Raw genomic sequence first — 19046 nt, 5'->3', positions numbered from 1 at the left:
AATATAATAATTTATAGCCAATGGAAGATATTTGCAATTCACTTTGTGTAAATCATAATAATGCCTCAGTATATATTTTGCAAGGAGACTTTTATGGACAGTTACTTTTAGTTAGCCTTCGTTATATAAAATAAAAGAACAATCTTTTAAAGATTTAAGAGGACAATAAAATATTGATATTTCACATATACATTTTAATATAAATTAGGGCAGTTCACTTTTTTCAGTCTTCAGATTATTTATAATATATAGGACATAAATAGATATAAATATGTATTAACTGAGACCACTCTGCGTCAAATTAGCAGTAAATTAACTTTGTAATTGAACAAAATAAAAAACAAATTTTACTTCAAAATTTTTTCTCCAACTGGAAAGCATGCATATTAAAAATAGCATTTAAAAAATAAAATATGTATGCAGTAATAGCACTGGGGTAGAAGACAGTCACTTTGGGGTCTTTATACCAATGGTAATTAAGTGATATGTTACAAGTGCTTCAATAATTACTCTTTCATTTTTCCCAGATAAAATTCCTTTTATACACGGATCACATAGCTCATGTGGTTGTATACATGTGCCCTTGTATATGTGTTTGGCTACTGTGGCAATATTAAATGACAGTTCTTTTGGGGCCATAGTTACATTAAAGTCCTCAGCAAAGGCAAGCACCAGATGAGGAGTTATGTTCCTTTGACTGCCAGTTGTGGCCTGGCTGTGTGCAGCTATGGTGGGATTGGGAGGGAAAACCATGATGAATAATGAACAATTCAATTAGTAAATTTCTTGTTTTTCCATCTGTACCTCTGAGGCTAAAGAACTGTATTGGGTCTATTATCTTAAAGAAATCCTTAGAATAATTTTCTCATCAAAATAGAACCATGCCCACTTTTCCTTATATATGTTATACTTCAATAAAGAATTTTGGAAAATATAGAATTGTGCTATCATTTGTAAGGGACATTTATCTAGATGTTGTGAATTCCTATATTTATGAATATCATTTATATTCATAGTTTCTCCCTCCCCAGCTGAACAAAATATGTAACTAAATATGAGAGAGACTTCTTCAGATCCTTACTGAGAGTTTAAAATGGATAATGGAATAATAGCAAACATCAGTGTTGTTTTAGAATGTAATATCAGGTTTGTTGGCTATCTGAGATTTAAATCTTGTCGCAGCCCATTAAATATTTCTACTAATTTGACTTAGGACTTTATGGGTCTTTCGTAAGTCATCAATAGCCTTTGTAGCCTTCTTTAAATAAAGAGGATTGAGCTAGATGAGCTCTAAACTCTCTAAGATTTGTTTCTAATTTTATATTTCAATGAATTTCCACTCTGGTTTAAACTCTGATGATGCCAAGGGTATTTTGATATTAAAGATAGCAACAACAGTATCTAGGTCATATGCTAAAGAGAGAAGGGGAAAGAGAAAGAAAGAAAGAGAGAGGAAAGGAAGGGGAGAGAGGATGTTTCTTTATCGCAAATGGATGTTAAATGTATTTTCTTGTGCAATATATTCAGTATCAAGTAAGGAAAAAATATATCTTTGGTTATTTCAGAAATTTGAATGTGCTATTTTTGCATTCTTAGGTAAATATAACGTATTTCCCAAAATGATATCAACTGGGAGAAAAGGTAACAGTTTGAGCTCTGTAGTGTGTGTGAAAATCTCAAGACACTGAGATTCTGTAAGCTTCTGCTTTTACACTGTAGCAGCTCATGCTTCTTAGACAATAGGAGGTGTCATGTGATACTCTGAACTTTTCCTTGTCGTACCTTAATATGAGAACACCTTCTACTGTTCTTACCCCACTAAAGAGTAAACTTTGCTATTGCAAAAAAAGAAAAAGGACAAAAAAAGGCCTTCACCCAATCTCTTGTTTTACACATGGGAGAAGAATGGGTTTCAAATTTACTATAACGCAAACCATTAGGAACTATATTTGTCCAACACAACACCTTGGTTTATACTCCAGACACTGCCAAGCAGCCAGTGTAAACTCAATCTGAGGTGTAATGCACTCCATATGCTTCACCATACTGCATAGGCAGACAATTGAATCTTTCACATCTGACTTGATTCAGATTAGCTCCAAATTGGAGATAGCAAAATAATGCAGTTTTAGAACATGTTATTTAGAAAGAAGGAACAGTAGTTTTTAAGGAGAAGATATAGCAAAGATAATCAATGCATTAGACACATCCTATTAGCCAATCAATAATTATGTGATGATTATGTCTATACATAATGGAACTATGTAACATGTAAAAAGTTTATTCAAACCACAAAGGTTTTTTCTACTTCATAGGACATCTTTTAATTGTGTATCAATAACAATGTAATTTTCTTGATTATAAAAGTGATATACATTTATTATACAAAATTATAAAACAATTTTGAAACATTTGAAGAAATAATACAAATATCTGTTAATCTCACCAGTTGGAGAGAGCATTGATAATTAAAACTCAAACTGAAGTCATTTTGAGTATATCTTTTGATATCATATATATGTATATATATAATATACATGACAAATATATAATATGTACGTAACAAAAGATGTATGATGTGGTTGTATTTGGATCACTTTTTAGATATGTTTGTAACCTCATTTCTTCTTAGCATTATACCATAACTGATTTCCTATGTTCTTATTATTTTAGAATATGATTTTTAATAGTTGCATGATATTTATCATAATGATCTACCATATTCAATGAATTGTTTGACATATTTTCAATAGAATAAATATCACTTCAGAGATTTGATTAAACACAAACCTTTTGATATATATGATTATTTCCTTAGAAGATATTAATTCATCTGGAATTATTGAATCAAAAGTTAATGTTTTACTTACTGCTAATTTTGTCTTGGCAGTCTATTTTAATCACACTCATTAGTAGTGTATGAGATTTATTATTTTCCTAAATCTTTGTCACCATAACCCATTTGTTTTTAAAACTTTGTCAGTTTGGTAGATGGAAAATGTTATCTTCTTTAACTTGCATTTTTATTATAAGTATGTTCGAGTATTTTTATATGTCTTGATCATTTATATTTCTTTGATAATTTAGCAGTTTGTGTCCTTTGCCCCTTTTCTATTGGGCAATCTATTTTTACTGAATTCTATAGGGATTAGAACATTTTTGGATTCTATTAAGTAATGATGTGCTGTTCAGACCTTATGGAGATGTTCCTCATATAGCTATGTTTTTTCTAATTTTAAATTTTCATGAATACAGAGTTATTAATATTAAATTTTTCTCTACTAAAAGTATTTCTACACTCATGTTTTTGGCAATCTAACTTTGTATTTTTTAAAACATTAGAAAATCTGAAGGAATTGATGACTAGATGCTTGAAGACAGAAATAAAGGAAAATGATGTGGCTCAAATATTTGCCTCAGGAATGTGTCTATCAAATGAATTAATGGAACAAGAAAACATAGGTATGGCATTTCAGGGCCATTTTACTGGATGAGTTATATATATTAGAGAGATTAGTGGTTTTCAGGTTGTGTCTCTGGATTCTTTTGTTCCTTTGTAGGTGCCACCCACAAACCCATGATTGGGGGGGAGGAGGAAAAACACTAAGCAAGGGCTACCAGGTCCCCTTTACCTGCATCCATCATAACTGCTCTGCTTCTTACTGTCCACTTTACATAGTTTGGTTCTACAATGGATTTCCTTTGAAAAAAGAGATTTTTCCTGATAATTAAGGTTTTAAAACTACTACTCTAGAAAGTTTTCATATCTTCAGGTTAAATTATCATATTATATCAGATTTTACTGTAAATCATTACAAAACCTTTCTGGAACTAGGAAGAGATTCAATTCTAAAATAATATAGATTTTAATCATTGTAATAAGATATAGAGTTCATATTTATCTAATATAGCTATCACAGATTATTCAGGCATAGATGATATAATGATGTCTGGACATTACCTATATAACAATTAGCTTACATTTAGCATAATTTACATATACTCAGGATATGAAGCAAGCATAAGTTATATACATAGATGTTAAATCTTAAGTTCTACAGTGTCATTTGTTTCAGGGGTATTTTGTCTCATTGGTAGTATGTCTAATTGTTTGGCGTTAAAGGAGTTGCATATTTCAGCAGAATTGTGGGTAGAATTAGTCCAATTGTTATTATCCCACTAAATATCTGTTTTTAAAGAATGTTCATTACCTGTAACAAAGCTGTATCCAGTAAAACCTAAAATAAAAGGCCTCAAATGCTACTATAAATTCATTCCAAAATATTATGGTTAAGCAATGTTGTATGACTTCTTCCTTAGAGCTTAGTAGTCCTTTTGGCCACGGTGATGAGATTTTGTCATTCATCCCAATTTCTAGGTTTTATATGCTGAGAGGTTTTTTAAATAATATTTTGAAGCAAGTAGTAGAAAAGTCAAGTGAAATATTTGCAACCTGAATGTATGATCATTAAATACAAAATGTTGAGATAATTGAAGTTAAATTTATCATTAACACATTATTTTCTCATTGAACAAACGTTCATGAAATCTTGTCCTAGGACAAAATGTCTCAAAATATTAGAGTGTTAATTGGGGAAAAAGTGGAATGAATGGCTAGATATAAGTAAATACTTGCAAAATTTCTTGTTAGACAGTAAAAGATCTTTAGGATAGATGATAATGAAAATTATCATAATGATAATATCTATCATCTAAAGACACACTTGCTAGACTTACGTTGACTTGCTAGTTTATATTATCTCATTTGTTAGCATGAAACTATAGAAATAAAAATCTTTATTTAGAGATGAGGGAACCTAGACACAAAAAGTTAATTAACCTCAGCATGATCAAAGTGCTAGTAAGCGACAAAAACATGACACCGCCCAGAGTGTTATCTTCAAGTCTATGCAATGAATCATTAAAGAATGGACAGTGTTGATTGAAAATGAAATGCAATATTTGATAGGGAATGAATCTAATTTACACATAGAGATAAGTGTCACATAAGTGTCACAACACAACTGCAGACTTGGAGGCAAGTTCCCCAAAGAATTTGACCACTGTCATTATATGTGGACACAACTGTTGTTCTAACTCCAGTGAAAATTAGAAATGAACCTCTGCTCTAGAGCAAAAACAAAAACAAAGCAAAAAATACAAAAATCAAAAACAAAACAAAACTGAAGTTGTGCTAAGAATCTTATCCGTTCAATTTTCTTTGTAGTTAGACTTTCCTGATGGGACGTAGCAGCTATACAGGTATTAAAGTCTAATGATAAAGTGAAACTTGCAGATCTAAGTGCTCTGTGGAGTATATTTATTGTTTACTCTGTGCCAGACAATGTGCTGGAAAACATCAGCTGAAGATTCCAGGAAGACTCAAGGGATATACAGTTTAGTGGTGAAAATTAGGCCTATCTGGAGAAGATCTGAAGTTTGCCAAAGTCTGATATGGCAGAAGTGTTTACTGCTCACCAAATGGCCATGTGCTGCAGAATATTTTCCAGTCGCCTTGCAGGTATATTGGACTTTGTTCTGGCCTACAGGCTGTGACTAAAAATGACATGTGTCACATCTGCATCAAAGTATATGAGACCAGGTGTGTCACCCTCCACCTCTCTTTTCCCCTGCTGCAGTATGTTGGAGAAACATATTGAGATGACTAATTCACAAGATCAATTCCTGCCTGGAGAACTAGCCATCTTGCATCAGAATTTGCAGGAGTAAGAACTAAACTTTTGCTAAGGCAATAAGATGTAGACATTAACTCACTGTGACAGCATTGTCTAGTCCATCATGAATAATATACCCAGCTCTTCTTTGCAAAAACCGTTGCTAAATGAATCTTATGACTATATCAATAATTAATTAACGACGATACTTCTGATGCACAGAGGAATAATCGAATGTCTTCAGATAGGATGTTTTGCAGCTCCAGGAATTTCCTGTGTTTCCTTGAGATCTTTTTATGGAGATTTCCATGTGTGGTACCACATTGTGAAGCTCCTAATTATGGGGTCAAGAGGCTCAACTTACAGAATGATTTCAGGTCCTACATCATTTTGACAGATACATATGTAATTTGGTACCTATTTGTGGGGGGAGAAATAAGAGAGAAAAAGTTAAATGATATCTTCTAGATCAGCACTGTCCTAGAGAAATAATATAAGGTAATCCACCTAGGTAATTTTAAATATTCTAGTAACTACATTAAAAAAGGAAAAAGAAAATTTATTTTCATAATGTACTTTAGCCCAATATATCCAACAAATGTCATTTTAACATGTAACCAATATAAAAGCTTATTAATTTCATACTAAGTCTTTGAAGTCTGATTGCATTTTAATCTTAAATCATATCTTAATTTGGACTAGCCACTTTTCAAATGTTCAATAATCACATGAGCCTGTATGTAACAGTGCAGCTCTAGAAGTGACTTAAATTTATTCCATATTTACTGAGCTTATGTTAGGCATCGTGGTAGGCACATTCACAACATTATTGAATTTATTCATTATAATATTCTTTTGAGTTAACAAATAAATGCACTCATAGAGTTAAAAAGTGACAGAGCTAAGATTCAAATCCATTCTCTTCTGCTTTTGGAGATGAAGCCATGCTCTAGGCAAGCAGATTACCATGGGGAGTCCTCTGTAAGAAGTCCAAGCAAGAAGAGTGAGGGCCCCCAATAAAGTAATGGCTTTGGTGATGGAGAGAAGGGTGGAGTTAATGAATGTTAAAGAGGTATAATGGGGACTATTCTACCTGATGATTGATTGCATATGGAGGGTGAGAATGGAGGGGCTTGTCAAGAATGGGTTCCTATTTCTGACTTGAGCTAGAGTTGGCAATGGTGCTGTTTAAAGAGAGACTGACATGGGATTTGTTAATGTAAAGTTTAGATTTAGCAATTTTTGATCACTGGAATTGTTAGTACAGTGAAAGGAACCTAACCCACTTTTTTGTTTTGGCCATGATTAGGTTATATTTGACCACAAACACCAGATGATAATGATTTAACACCTGATAACTATTTAAGACTTATATTGTCTACAAACAGAGCTACACATGGATTGGCAAGTCTTTAATATTATTACAGAAAGAGGAATACCAACAGCTAGTTCAGCAACCTCAGATTTATAGTGCCTACCATTTAGAAGCTTCTATGTGCTTCTTGGTATCTTTTTTAAAGATACCTCTTCAGCTTTGTCACCACATATGCAACAGTGGAGGTTTCTGCAGAGTTTTAGAAATATGTGCTTATCTTTGGACCTGGAAGAACAATTCCAAGTGATGCCACCTGTGCCTGAGCCATCTGCTTTGGCAGAGTCTATCAGATAGTAGTATGCCACGTACTTCGGAAAATCTGATCTTAAAAATTCAAAGGGACTCAGCTTTTTACTCTGATCAAATCACATTATTAACTTCATAATGTAGGATACACGAGGTGACTAAGAAGAAAACTTGGAGGAATCCAAGCATCTCATAAGCTATTAGCAGGTGCTACTGGCCCACACATGGTAACTGTAATGGAAAAATTAACAATTATCCTGGAAAGTGATAATTGTGCTACTTTTATTTCTCTATGTTTACTACATCAGAGAAATATTCTTAAAGTTGTTTGCAATAAGTGAAGGTTTTGTTATATTTAATTATGGGTCAAATTTGTTTAAATTGACTTTGAGTATGTCTTCATAGAAACACTAACCTCACTGTAACCAGTACATGTAATCATCTTTAATGAATTATTTGCAGAAATCCTGCTGCAGATCACTACAGATGCCCTAGATTAGAGGAAAGAGGAAAGGTTTCCCATTACTTATGCAGCCCCCTTCAAGATCAGTAGTAAGTTTTCCTGCATTTTTTCATAAAGTATTCCAAGATACTTATGTCTTTTTCAGTCACGGCTCTGTTTTCTTGTCCATTAGTTATATATGCCCTCAAAAATTAGTTGTTAGAAACATGGAATTAGAGCAAGGTAGTACCTGCAACTCTGAGGTTATAAGGGAAGGGTCACACAAAATGAATGTGCCGAGTAGGGGGAAATAATCTTCTGTAGCCACTCTGGGTTGAAGACGCTTCATCTAGTATTTATACACTCCTACATAGTATAGACAAAGCTTTACTTTGATCACAGATCTCCTTGTTGGTGAAAACAACTGTTAGCTGATTGTATGAGGAATTGCCTTATCCTGGGCCCTTGGGCTCAGAGCTGATAGTCCTTCAGCATTCTAGTTAGTGTTTGATTCTACAGGAATTCCCTTATACTCTGAAGTGCTCTAAGATGCAGTTGGCCCAATCCTTTTTCTTTTCCTCAGCCACTGAAAGCTGTTGAAAACCAGCTATTCCCTTCCCATAGACTATTACCTCAACTTAGCAGAAATCATCCTCTAAAAATAAATAAAATTTAGAAAAACAATTGACTACAATGAGTTTCAGGTTACAGATTTGTAAGATGAGAAGGCAATGATATTCCGAACTTCTGACATTCTGTAGCTTGCACGTGTCCATGCATTGACCACATCTTTGCCTACGTTTCACATTATGCATATGTGATTACTTGAAATTGTTTCTCAGAACAGTATTTTGTTTTTATTACTTTTATCAAAAATACATGTGTTATGTATATGTTTAAACAAAAACTTTTGTGATTACTTATTTTTAAAAATTCCAGTTAAACTAAAACATGTACCTGAGATCTTTTTACCATTATTATAATTATATGTGACTTATGAATTATATGTTTATATTATCAAATATAGAATTATTTTCCATATATTTAAGCTTATCTTATTTCTCTATCTTTTCACCTGCTAAACACCTTCTGGTTTTCCCTTGGCCTATTCTGTCTTACTATCATCTTGCTAATTCTTTAGGTCAACTGAGACATAAGCAGATAGTTGTCATTTAATCATTTTCATTCTTGTTTTGATCCATTTTCGTATGGCCATTGCCTTGTATAAAAATATTCCATGTGACTTCTCAAAATCTTTACAAATCTGAGCTGAATCAAGGCATTAAACTCTTAAAAAAATTTTGTTATAAGAGATCATGTATTTGGCCTTAACTTTCCGTTTTGTTTGATACACAAATATACAATATTTTCCCTTTATTCCTATGCAAAAAAATGTTGACATCAAAGGCAGCTGGTCTTTCTCTGCTGTGTCTGAATTGTATAAAATTAGAGTGCGCAATTAGATATTTTGGAGGAGCTATACCAACACAGCTAAAACACAGAAGTTTTTAGTGATTCAAATCATAAACCTGGGCTCACAATGAAAGAACCACTTTAAGAATAAAATGTGCTACAAATTGATGAAGCATGAAAAATAAAAACACATAAAAATAACCTACCATAGTGCCAAAATTACATTAGGCATGTTAAACTCTTCAAGTTAGAAAACTTAAAACAGAAGACTGAGGTTTTACCTATAATTCTCATCTTTAGTTTCGATTGAATTTTAGCTCTCTAAGATTTATGAACTTGTTCTAAATTAAATCCACTTAAAAGTATAGCATTGCTTTTTATGACATGGGAGAAATAAATGGTTTATTTCTCTTAAATTGTGGATAGGAATTTAATGCTTGTGAGTTTGATGGTATAGAATATGTAACGTAATTTATAGCCTTGCATTATAGAACTGTCTTGAGTTAGTGTGCCTGTCCATCTTATAGTTACATATGTAAAGGAGGGAATTTTCAAATCTAAAAATTTGAAATGCATACATATGTCAATAAAAATAACATTTAAGGTGAATGCAAATGAAAATATTGAAATTGAATGTAATTATTTCCTATGTGCATCATTATAAGGTAACTTTGTTGAATAATTCTGCATTTAAAACAGGTGAACAGGAAATTTAGTTAGAAGCTTTCAAAATTTGAGAGGTAGTCAATATCTTCCTAATTTCAACACTCCCCCCTCACAAAAAAAAGATAATTAGAATTTCATAAAATGTATGTGGAAAGCAATAGGAATCATGGAAGATTGCATATATTTTGAATTTTTAATTAAATCTTATAAATTTAATTTTATCAGTCATAATCTACATTTCGTGCTAGTTTCCTAAGTATTGTTTAATATACGGTACTTCAGTTGTATCGAAGAAAAGCACTAATTTATGAAAGAAATCACAAATGTAGGAAGAAATAGAAATTAGAAAAACAAAGTATGTTGGATATTATTTTACACTTTTCAAAAGTAAGTATAAGTATTCATTTTTTTCTACTATATGTAGAAATGTAACAAATTTTATTGTGAAAGCACTAATCAGTGTTATGTAAACATAGTAATTTATTTTAAAAATCAGTAAAAGTATATAGAATTAGTAAATAACAAGCGTTAGCCAAAGCGAAATTGTTCTTCAAATTCTATAATACATAGTTCCTGGAGAAAGGCATATTCCTTAGCTTTTAAAAATGGAGTGTATCATAAATCACATAAATTACCTTTGGGTATTTAGCATATTTTAATATATTTTCAAAATTCTTTATTTCAGAAGAACCAACTGAAGGACGTAACTATTATTCTTGGAGAAATATCACAGAAATAATATTTCTATCCTCAACAAAACTTTCAGAGACAAATTGCAGTCTCAATTTAATTTTCCATACTTAAATTCATATATCATGACTCTATGTTACTAAGGCAAATATATCTAGCAGTTAAAATGCAAAGTAAAGCTTCATAATATCTGTAGCTAAAGATAATATTTAATTTTAAATATTTTATTCCCATCATACCTCATGTCACAAACATACAGAAGAATGACAGCTCTTAAAAGAATCATCATGATTCTTAAAACAAAATTTAAGCAAACTTTTCAGATTCCTTAATTTAAGTGCTATTCCTCTTAAAATAGTCTTAAAAAATATCTCTGCCTTTACTATTGAATATCATTTCATTAAGCGGAAGGGATAATAGATATGCATATTTATCAAATTTAAAGAGCCTAGCACATGTTTCACATAATTTTGGTTATGTTTCCTACAAAAGATGAGCAGCTTACATTTTTCATATACTCAATCTCTTGTTATAATGTGCTGCTTGTAGCATGAAATATTGGTATTAATAGAACATTTCTCAGGAAAATTCAAAATTATTGTAAATATAGAATAAATACTATACAATGTATAGTTTACAAGGAATCTCTAGAAACTCTATAATAAGTTTTGTAATTTTTACCATTGTTCATGACCTAATTAGCCATTAGAGGTAAAAAGGCATCTTTCAACATTGGATTTTTTAGATGTGGACACTGAAATAGCTATTATAGGGAATGCTAGGAACTTTTCCTGTTGTTATTACATTTTGAAAAAATTCTCTATGGCCTAGAAAATAAAAGCCAATATTTTATCTTACTCCAAATATTCTAAAAAATGAAAATTTTGAAAAAAAACTTTATGGAGTAACTAATATATATTTGGAATTTCGGAGAAAATAGAAGTCATATTTCATTCTCAAATGCATCAAGTCCTCCTTTTTACTCCTTTCTTCTTTGAATCATGCTTTTTTCTCTATCAAATAACATTTTCCTTACATTATGCTTTCTGTTAGAAATCTGGACTTTATAATTTTTACTGATATTATATGTTTTGGGTCTTCAATTAAAAAGACCTTCCCTGCTAGCTTTGTTTTAATTAAGTGCCTTTCAAAGAGACTGCTTCGCATTCTAACCTTCTCAAATTTTTCTTTCCTAGACTTCTAGCCTCACCGTTCCAGAGGCTGACTGGCTGAGGCAGGTTGTAGAGAAATTTCTGGACATGTTGTTAACATCTGACACAGTAAATGAGAAAAAAGCCAGCACAGTCACCGAGCAGGTTCAAGGAGAAGGGGTAGCTCCTGGAGATGAAAAGTTTGTGTTTGCTAGTTGCTAGTTACCTGCAACACACTGGTTAAATTCAAAGCCTTTCATTTCTCAATTGCCTCGCCCCCTCCAAATCACTGTAATGCAAACCAAAAGGACCTTTATGGATATTTTTTATTGATGTGCACAGATCAAGTGTATCTTTAGTTAGTCTTGTCTGACATTTTCCACAATACTTTTAATAGACAGCATTATATTATGTAAATATTTCTGGTTGCAGTTTATGGAGGTGGGTGCCTAAATTTCTCTTTGGATAAAGCCTTTAATGCTTCCACCCAGAATCCATGGAGGAGCTACCCAAGTTTGGGAAGTTTAGTGTGGCTCTTTGTACTTCAACTTTTAATATCAGAGCACATATTGAAACCATAAACACAATGAAAATTCAAAAAATATTAGAAGAATATACCCCCTCCTTTTTTATCCTTAAAGAACCAAGGGCATGGGGAGTGACAGGAAGAAACATTCTTAAGATCTAAGCCCTGGACGCCATCCTGCTAGTGCTTAAAACCCTTAGAAACGTGCAACCTGAAGAACACCCTCTTTCAAAGTCTAAAACAAGATTAGATTCCCAAAACATATCGGCAAAGAAAGTCTTACCGTCAAATGCTTGCAGCAGGTCCCAGCTCAGACCCAGACTGAAAAGCTGAGCAGCTGGTGAACAAAAGTTTTAGGTTTTTTTTTTTTTTTTAACGAAGTCTGCAAAACTAATTTCCCTCAAAATAGGGCTCAATTTCCGTTAAAGAAAGCAGCGCTTACAAATCTCAAAATTCCTGATCACCCCCACCTCATCCCACCTCTAAGCAATGGAAAACAATTCGAAATTTCACACGGATGTAAAGGTTTATTGCGAAGCCACTATTCTGCGGTATAACTTAAAAGAAAAGGGAGATAGTCAGGCTGAAGCCTGAGGGACCGGGCGAGGGAAAACGTCCTGCCTTGGGGACACTTCTCAAAGATTAATCAATACTTTTTCCTAATTCAAGCCAGATGGCTGGCGCAGTTTGCTGTCCCCATTAATCCCATTAACAACTTCAAAGACCTAGTCGCCATCCTCTGGACACCTGAGACAACGAAAATAACGGGGCGACGCTGCTGGTGGCACATTTGGGGTCCAGGGCGGGATAGGTGAGCGTCAATATTCTCCTGATGCAGCAAGTCCCAGGCAGGACTCAACTGTTCTGCAGCTCATTAGGCGTCGTTTGCTTGCCTTGTGTAAATGACTCTGCCCCTAGCAGACAGTGTTGCCTCTCAAGCAAGTGGCGGTATCAAAGCCGAGCCGTCGCTCGCACTAATTCACTGGTGGCAAGTTTTCTAACTCATTTTCTATAATGCATGATTGTAACCAGGGAGACCTAAAGTACCCAGGTTTAGTGAACTTTGGGGGATACTGAAGTGCAATATTTCTCAGTAAATGGAACCATGTCGTGAACTGGGGGCAGGGTGGGAAGGGTTGAGATTAGCTGATTTATTTTTGAGCGGAAGAGAGGGTGGATTTCTGGAGGGAAATGAGCTGACATGGGCTGGCTCTTGAGGGAAAAGACTGGAAAAGTGTGTGCAATATACACATCTCACGTGACCGGGACGAAATCGCTTCGGAATATTCCTGACCCAGGAAAAGTTCTTGGCGGACGAGTGGCTAGGAAATTAAGTGGGACCAGGAAAGCAGAGGGGAGGACGTTTGCGGAAAGCAGAGAGGGCATTTGCGGCAACCAGGGGAAGAGAGTAGCCACCTGGCACCGCAGATGAGGATGCCAGGGTCTGGATATCTGCAACTGCCACCGCCCCAGGCTTTCCTTCCACCTACCCCGCCACTTCTCTCTTCTTTCGGCACAGAGAATGGCCCTTTCTTGCTCGCGGGGCTCTTCCTTGCAGCCTCGGACCTGGCGTCCGAGCCTCCTGACAACCCACCCACAGACACTAGCTGCAAAAAACTAGGCGCGCCGCTGGGTCCAGGGCACGAGTTGATGCGAAGTTTGAAAAACTCTGAGCGCGCGCCAAACTAACTCTGATCTTCTTCCTTAACCCTACAGCTCCTTTCGTGCTCCTCAAGAGCTGGTCGCACCCCTAGCTTTCCTGCAGATGAAAGTGCCTAAGTGGCATTGACAAGACACTTTTCCTGAGAGCAGTGAGCGGACTGGACACTGGGCGCTGGCCTGGGACTGGCGTGCATCGCGGCGCATTGCGGTGGACCGAGTCGGAAGGGGAGAGCGGCCGCCCGCCGGGGCTGGGTTGAGGCGCCAGGCGCGCGGCTTGCAGCCTCGGCGGCTGGCAGGGGCTGGCGGGCGTGGACGCGCTGCGTGCGTCCAGCCGGAGATAGGAAGTGGAACTGGGAGCGCGTGGCGCACACTGAGCGGGAGTTTTGGAGGGAGTTTACATGTGGTCAGCGCTGGCCTCCTAAGCCAGCCCCCAGCTCACATTACACTCTATTTATAACCTCTCAGAGCCATTTCCCCCTGAAAGCAGTTCTCTGGGACCACCTTCTTTTGGCTTCAACCTCTCCTACTCTTGACATCTGAGTAGCTCGGAGGGAAGCTCCTCCAGGTCCGAGTGTTTATATGTAAAGGGACTGGCCGCTAGGGCTCAGGACCGGGATTATCCGAGCTCTGCAGAAACGCGGGCGGCTATTGCTTGGGGAAGGGGAAAAGTCACACGGTTTCCAGTGAAAAGTGACAGAGGGTGGTGGCGTTTGGAACCGTCGTGAAGTCTTCTGCCTGGAACCCGAGACTTGCATGCTATGGAACACCCGCTCTTTGGCTGCCTGCGCAGCCCTCACGCCACCGCGCAAGGCTTGCACCCGTTCTCCCAATCCTCTCTCGCCCTCCATGGAAGATCTGACCATATGTCCTACCCCGAGCTCTCCACTTCTTCCTCGTCTTGCATAATTGCGGGATACCCCAATGAGGAGGGCATGTTTGCCAGCCAGCATCACAGGGGGCACCACCACCACCACCATCATCACCACCACCACCACCAGCAGCAGCAGCACCAAGCTTTGCAAACCAACTGGCACCTCCCGCAGATGTCCTCCCCTCCGAGTGCGGCTCGGCACAGCCTCTGTCTCCAGCCGGACTCGGGAGGGCCCCCGGAGCTGGGAAGCAGCCCACCGGTCCTGTGTTCCAACTCTTCCAGCTTGGGCTCCAGCACCCCGACCGGGGCCGCGTGCGCGCCAGGGGACTACGGCCGCCAGGCGCTGTCACCCGCGGAGGCGGAGAAGAGAAGTGGCGGCAAGAGGAAAAGCGATAGCTCAGGTAAGGACGCACCGGGCACCCTCCGCGAAAGGGGGCGGAGAGATGACAGGGAAGATTCTCGCACTATAGTGAGGCGGCAGGGAATATGGTACACATCTTGCCCTTTCTGGCTTCCCGCCGCCAAATTCGGCGGGGCTGCTTTGGTCATGTTATCTGGTGGCACGTGTTTCTCCGAGGGCAACGCTGCAGCCAACAGCGGTAAACTTTCCAAGGTTCAAACAAGTTTACCAGACAGTTAAGAAAAAAGAACAAGTGACAGAATGTGAAATCGATTGCGAAGCATGACCTTTCCTCTGAGCGATGGGGAGAGGAGTGCACCCTGGGATGTAGCGTACGCTGGGCGTGCTTGCGGGTGCCACTCCTTGACTTTTCCCTTGCAAGTTCCCGACTCCGAGTGGCTCGATTTTTCCCATCGTTAACCGGATTTCCAAATTATTGCACAATATTTGGAACTTGCAATGGAACTTGGCAGAGAGTATGAGAAAAAATAAATTGTCGTTTTTAAAAAATATTCTGATTTCAGAGTTCTCGAAATAGCAGCCTATTCCAAATGGTAAAAATTTCCCTTTCCAGGGCAAGAAGACATAATCTAGGAGTTCAGAGGATATAAAGGAACGTGTCAGAGAATTGTAAATAAATACACACTCAGAGTCTTGAAGAGAGGCGATTCTTGATAGTTGTATTCGTGTGGTGTCAATTTAAAGAGAGATTTTGAGTTTCAAAAGTGGAAAGTAAAATCCTCCTCCAATTGAGTATTATCGGAATCAAGTATTGGGAGACAAACAGCAAGCCGGGTAGTGCTGGTTCGCTACGTGCCGGAGGAGCCTGGAACGCGAGGGTGAGCGCAGGAGGCGCTGATCTACGTGGAAGATAACGCGGGCAGCCACGCAAAAGGGGTACCTTACTGAACGCGGGTGCGTGAAGGCATAGGCTGCCAACTAAATTGAAGCAATCCAGAGAAACTAAAGTTTTCCAGGCGACTCCTCAAAGCCTTTACCTATCTGTGTCATTATGAAATTGTTCAAAGATACTTTACAATGAAAGAAATGGAGTTTTCTTTTGTAGCTAATAGCGCAACGTGCGTCCCATCTTTTTGGAAAGGATCATTTGCTTAATATAACATTTACATATTTTTCTTCCTTTGCGGAATTGCTTTAACAGTTCTGAAAGGTAATTCCAGATATTGGTGTGAAGGATTAGAAAATGTTTATCGTTTATACTGCTTTAGGTAAGATCCCACATAAATGATAATAATTGAGCCGCATATTTCATGTTCCTTTGCAGCAATGGTATCAATTGTTCTTTAGTGATAGTATGGGATGGATTCTTCTATCACCAACTTAAAATCTGACATTTACTTTCCAAGGTCAGAGGTGAACTTTTAATGCTCCATCACAAATTAGTTTATATCTGAGAAAGTTACCATCAGTATCACTCATTTTTAATGGTTTTTACTAACCATAAGTGAAACTCTCAAGACAGAGTTAAAAGGTTAATCATAGCAAGGTTTCCATCTTCATTAGAAAGAACGTTTTTAGAAGGCAATGATCATTTCATAGACTCAGCATTTGATATCAATGTAACTTTTTTGGAAGCAGCTCCCAGTTGAGGTTGGTCAGCGGCACTTTTGCAATTACAAGAAACTCTTACTGTTCATTTTACTTTCTGCAATGAGAAACCTACATGTGATGGATTGTTCCTTATGCTTCCTGAACTGAACCAAAGGCAGCTAAGTTTCTTATGGCAAACTGCATGTTCGTATAGGCACATGTTACTCTGGTTGGGGAGAAATGGAGCAAGTGGGATCTAAGAACGGCTTCCTTAAATTATTTTAATAACAACTTTCTTAAGAAAATTGGTTATATTAATAGTACCACCCTCTTTTGGTGGGCAATAACCTTATAATAAAATAAATTTATTTTTACATGTTGAAGCTGATAATGAAAGTACTGGAAAAATGAACAAACACCAAAGTTTGCATCAGTTACATAAAGTATTAATAGATTGCATCTTGAGTGGGAAATACAATTAGTCATCACCAGGTATAGAATCACTGGGGAGTTAGAATGAACATTTTCTTTGATGGGATATTTTGAAACAACTTTTGACTGTATAAAAGGAAATATCACAGTAGTTTCTAGTTAAATATATGTACGCTCATTGAAAATAGAATTTAATTTGCCAATTTCACTACTCAAGTTAATTACTTGTTAGATCTCTAGGTAGATTTTAATTCAAGATATCTTTCTCCTGTGATGATATTGCATTTGGTCTTCCATAATTTACATTCACAGCTATTTCATTTCCTAGTATTATAAAGGCATCTTGATCTAGCAGAAACTAAAGCAATGGAGAAAATCACTATAATTCTGGTATATTATTAACACATATATCTCTCATTGTTTATAGCACAGTTTAATATTTCAATACTTGCAAAAAATAAAATTAAATTAATTTCTGAACTCTTTAAACAAATAGCTTTAGATGAAAGTCACATCACGCATAATAGAGGCCATTTATATTTTGTTAGGCAGTTTATGATTACTACGTATTCTAATTGAAAGTAACTGCAGTACATGAATCTAGGGCAAAGTCGGAACTAAAATTCTGTATCCTTGCATCTAATACCCAGATTGTATGCATGTATGACTGTGTGAAATTCTAATAGAATTTTAAGCACCAGAAAATATTGAAAAACAGCCCAAAGTTTTATCCATGGTAATGATACTAGAACTACAATATGTAACATTTTCCAGCCTGCTTTTACATGCATTTCCCTTTCCAAACACACATGAACACACACATAAACAAACTCAAGAAGTCTAAGGGTGTAGAAACAAATATTTATGGACTTTAGGCTTCCTACAGTTTATTGACAAATGAAAATAACCAAGTTTAATAGAAAATCACACTTTTTTAATATGCGACAAACATTTTTGCAACTTTGAACCTGCTGTGCTTTCCAGCATTATTAGCAAAGCCAACATCTGCCATGCCTTCAAAGGAACTCTTAAAAAATCAAAACTTTACAACTGTACTTAATCTATACAAAGCAGGTGATTCTGAAAAATTTCTATAAAAAGTGTGAATTACTTGGCTTCAATTACATTTGATTTTCTCCAAGCAATGTAGTAATAGACATAAACTGCCCACTTTCAGTTAAAATAACCAAAATAGATTAATCAAATTTTAATTTTTATGCAGGTAATATACAGTATAAATATGTAAATATTTTCTATTCAAATTAATTGAATGAATATAAGTACATATTTCCTAAAAAATAAAAATTATATAAAAAGGGAAGGAAGTGATTTGGGGATGTACATTTTACAGAGTTTTGAATCATATTGGATTCTTGTAAAATTGCAAATATTTTATTTATAGCTACAAGATCATAAAGTATTTGTTGTCTAATTACATCTGTCTATATCCTAACTATGCAGAATGACAAGCAAGTATGACATTAATAAGCTGGAAGTTAAATACAGAGTAATGTCTTATAGACCCTAACTCTGATATTATAGTTGTAATTTTTTCTAGATATTTCAATCATGTTTTCTGAAAGGAAAAAGTTACTTTACTATTAACCTCAGTGTTACTGGACTATGGCTTTTCAGCATTTGCTTTAGCGTTTAAAAAAGAGTCTATTGGATCTTGACGATTATAGGAGAATATTGAACAAATTAAATGTCTCAAATCTATGGAATGAAAAAACACATTTTCAGTCTTTTTCTTGGAGTGATAGATTACTTTTAGGCGTGAACATTTTTAAATAGTGGCCTTACATAAAAAATATTCTAAGTACGATTGACCTCCGTAAGGATTCTCAAATGATTACTCTCGAAAGCCAAGAGCAGCAATTCCTTTAGAATTAAGGTGCTTTATTGTTGAAAGTCCACAATGAATGGAAGGAAGAATGCAAGTAAAA

At 36.0% G+C, this 19046-nt stretch overlaps 1 protein-coding gene and 1 long non-coding RNA gene across 2 annotated transcripts in view; one reads left to right on the top strand and one right to left on the bottom strand.

Moving 5' to 3' along the window:
* Nucleotides 1-2265: 2265 nt before the first annotated feature.
* On the bottom strand, nt 2266-12535 carry LOC139082809 (uncharacterized). Its single transcript, XR_011539066.1, has 2 exons — nt 12468-12535; nt 2266-6092 (listed from the first exon to the last, which is right to left on the bottom strand). It is a non-coding gene; the product is annotated as an uncharacterized lncRNA (long non-coding RNA).
* An 827-nt stretch (nt 12536-13362) lies between these two features.
* The window catches only part of MEOX2 (mesenchyme homeobox 2), a 63364-nt gene continuing 57680 nt past the window's right edge, over nt 13363-19046 (top strand). The window contains exon 1 of the mRNA XM_008529878.2: nt 13363-15118. Coding sequence (XP_008528100.1) covers nt 14605-15118 — 514 coding nt within the window. The 5' untranslated portion in view covers nt 13363-14604. The remainder of the gene's footprint in view (nt 15119-19046) is intronic.

The sequence above is a fragment of the Equus przewalskii genome, chromosome 4, assembly GCF_037783145.1.
Source record: "Equus przewalskii isolate Varuska chromosome 4, EquPr2, whole genome shotgun sequence".
NCBI classification, from domain to species: domain Eukaryota; kingdom Metazoa; phylum Chordata; class Mammalia; order Perissodactyla; family Equidae; genus Equus; species Equus przewalskii.
This window is presented reverse-complemented; position numbering and strand designations above follow the sequence as displayed.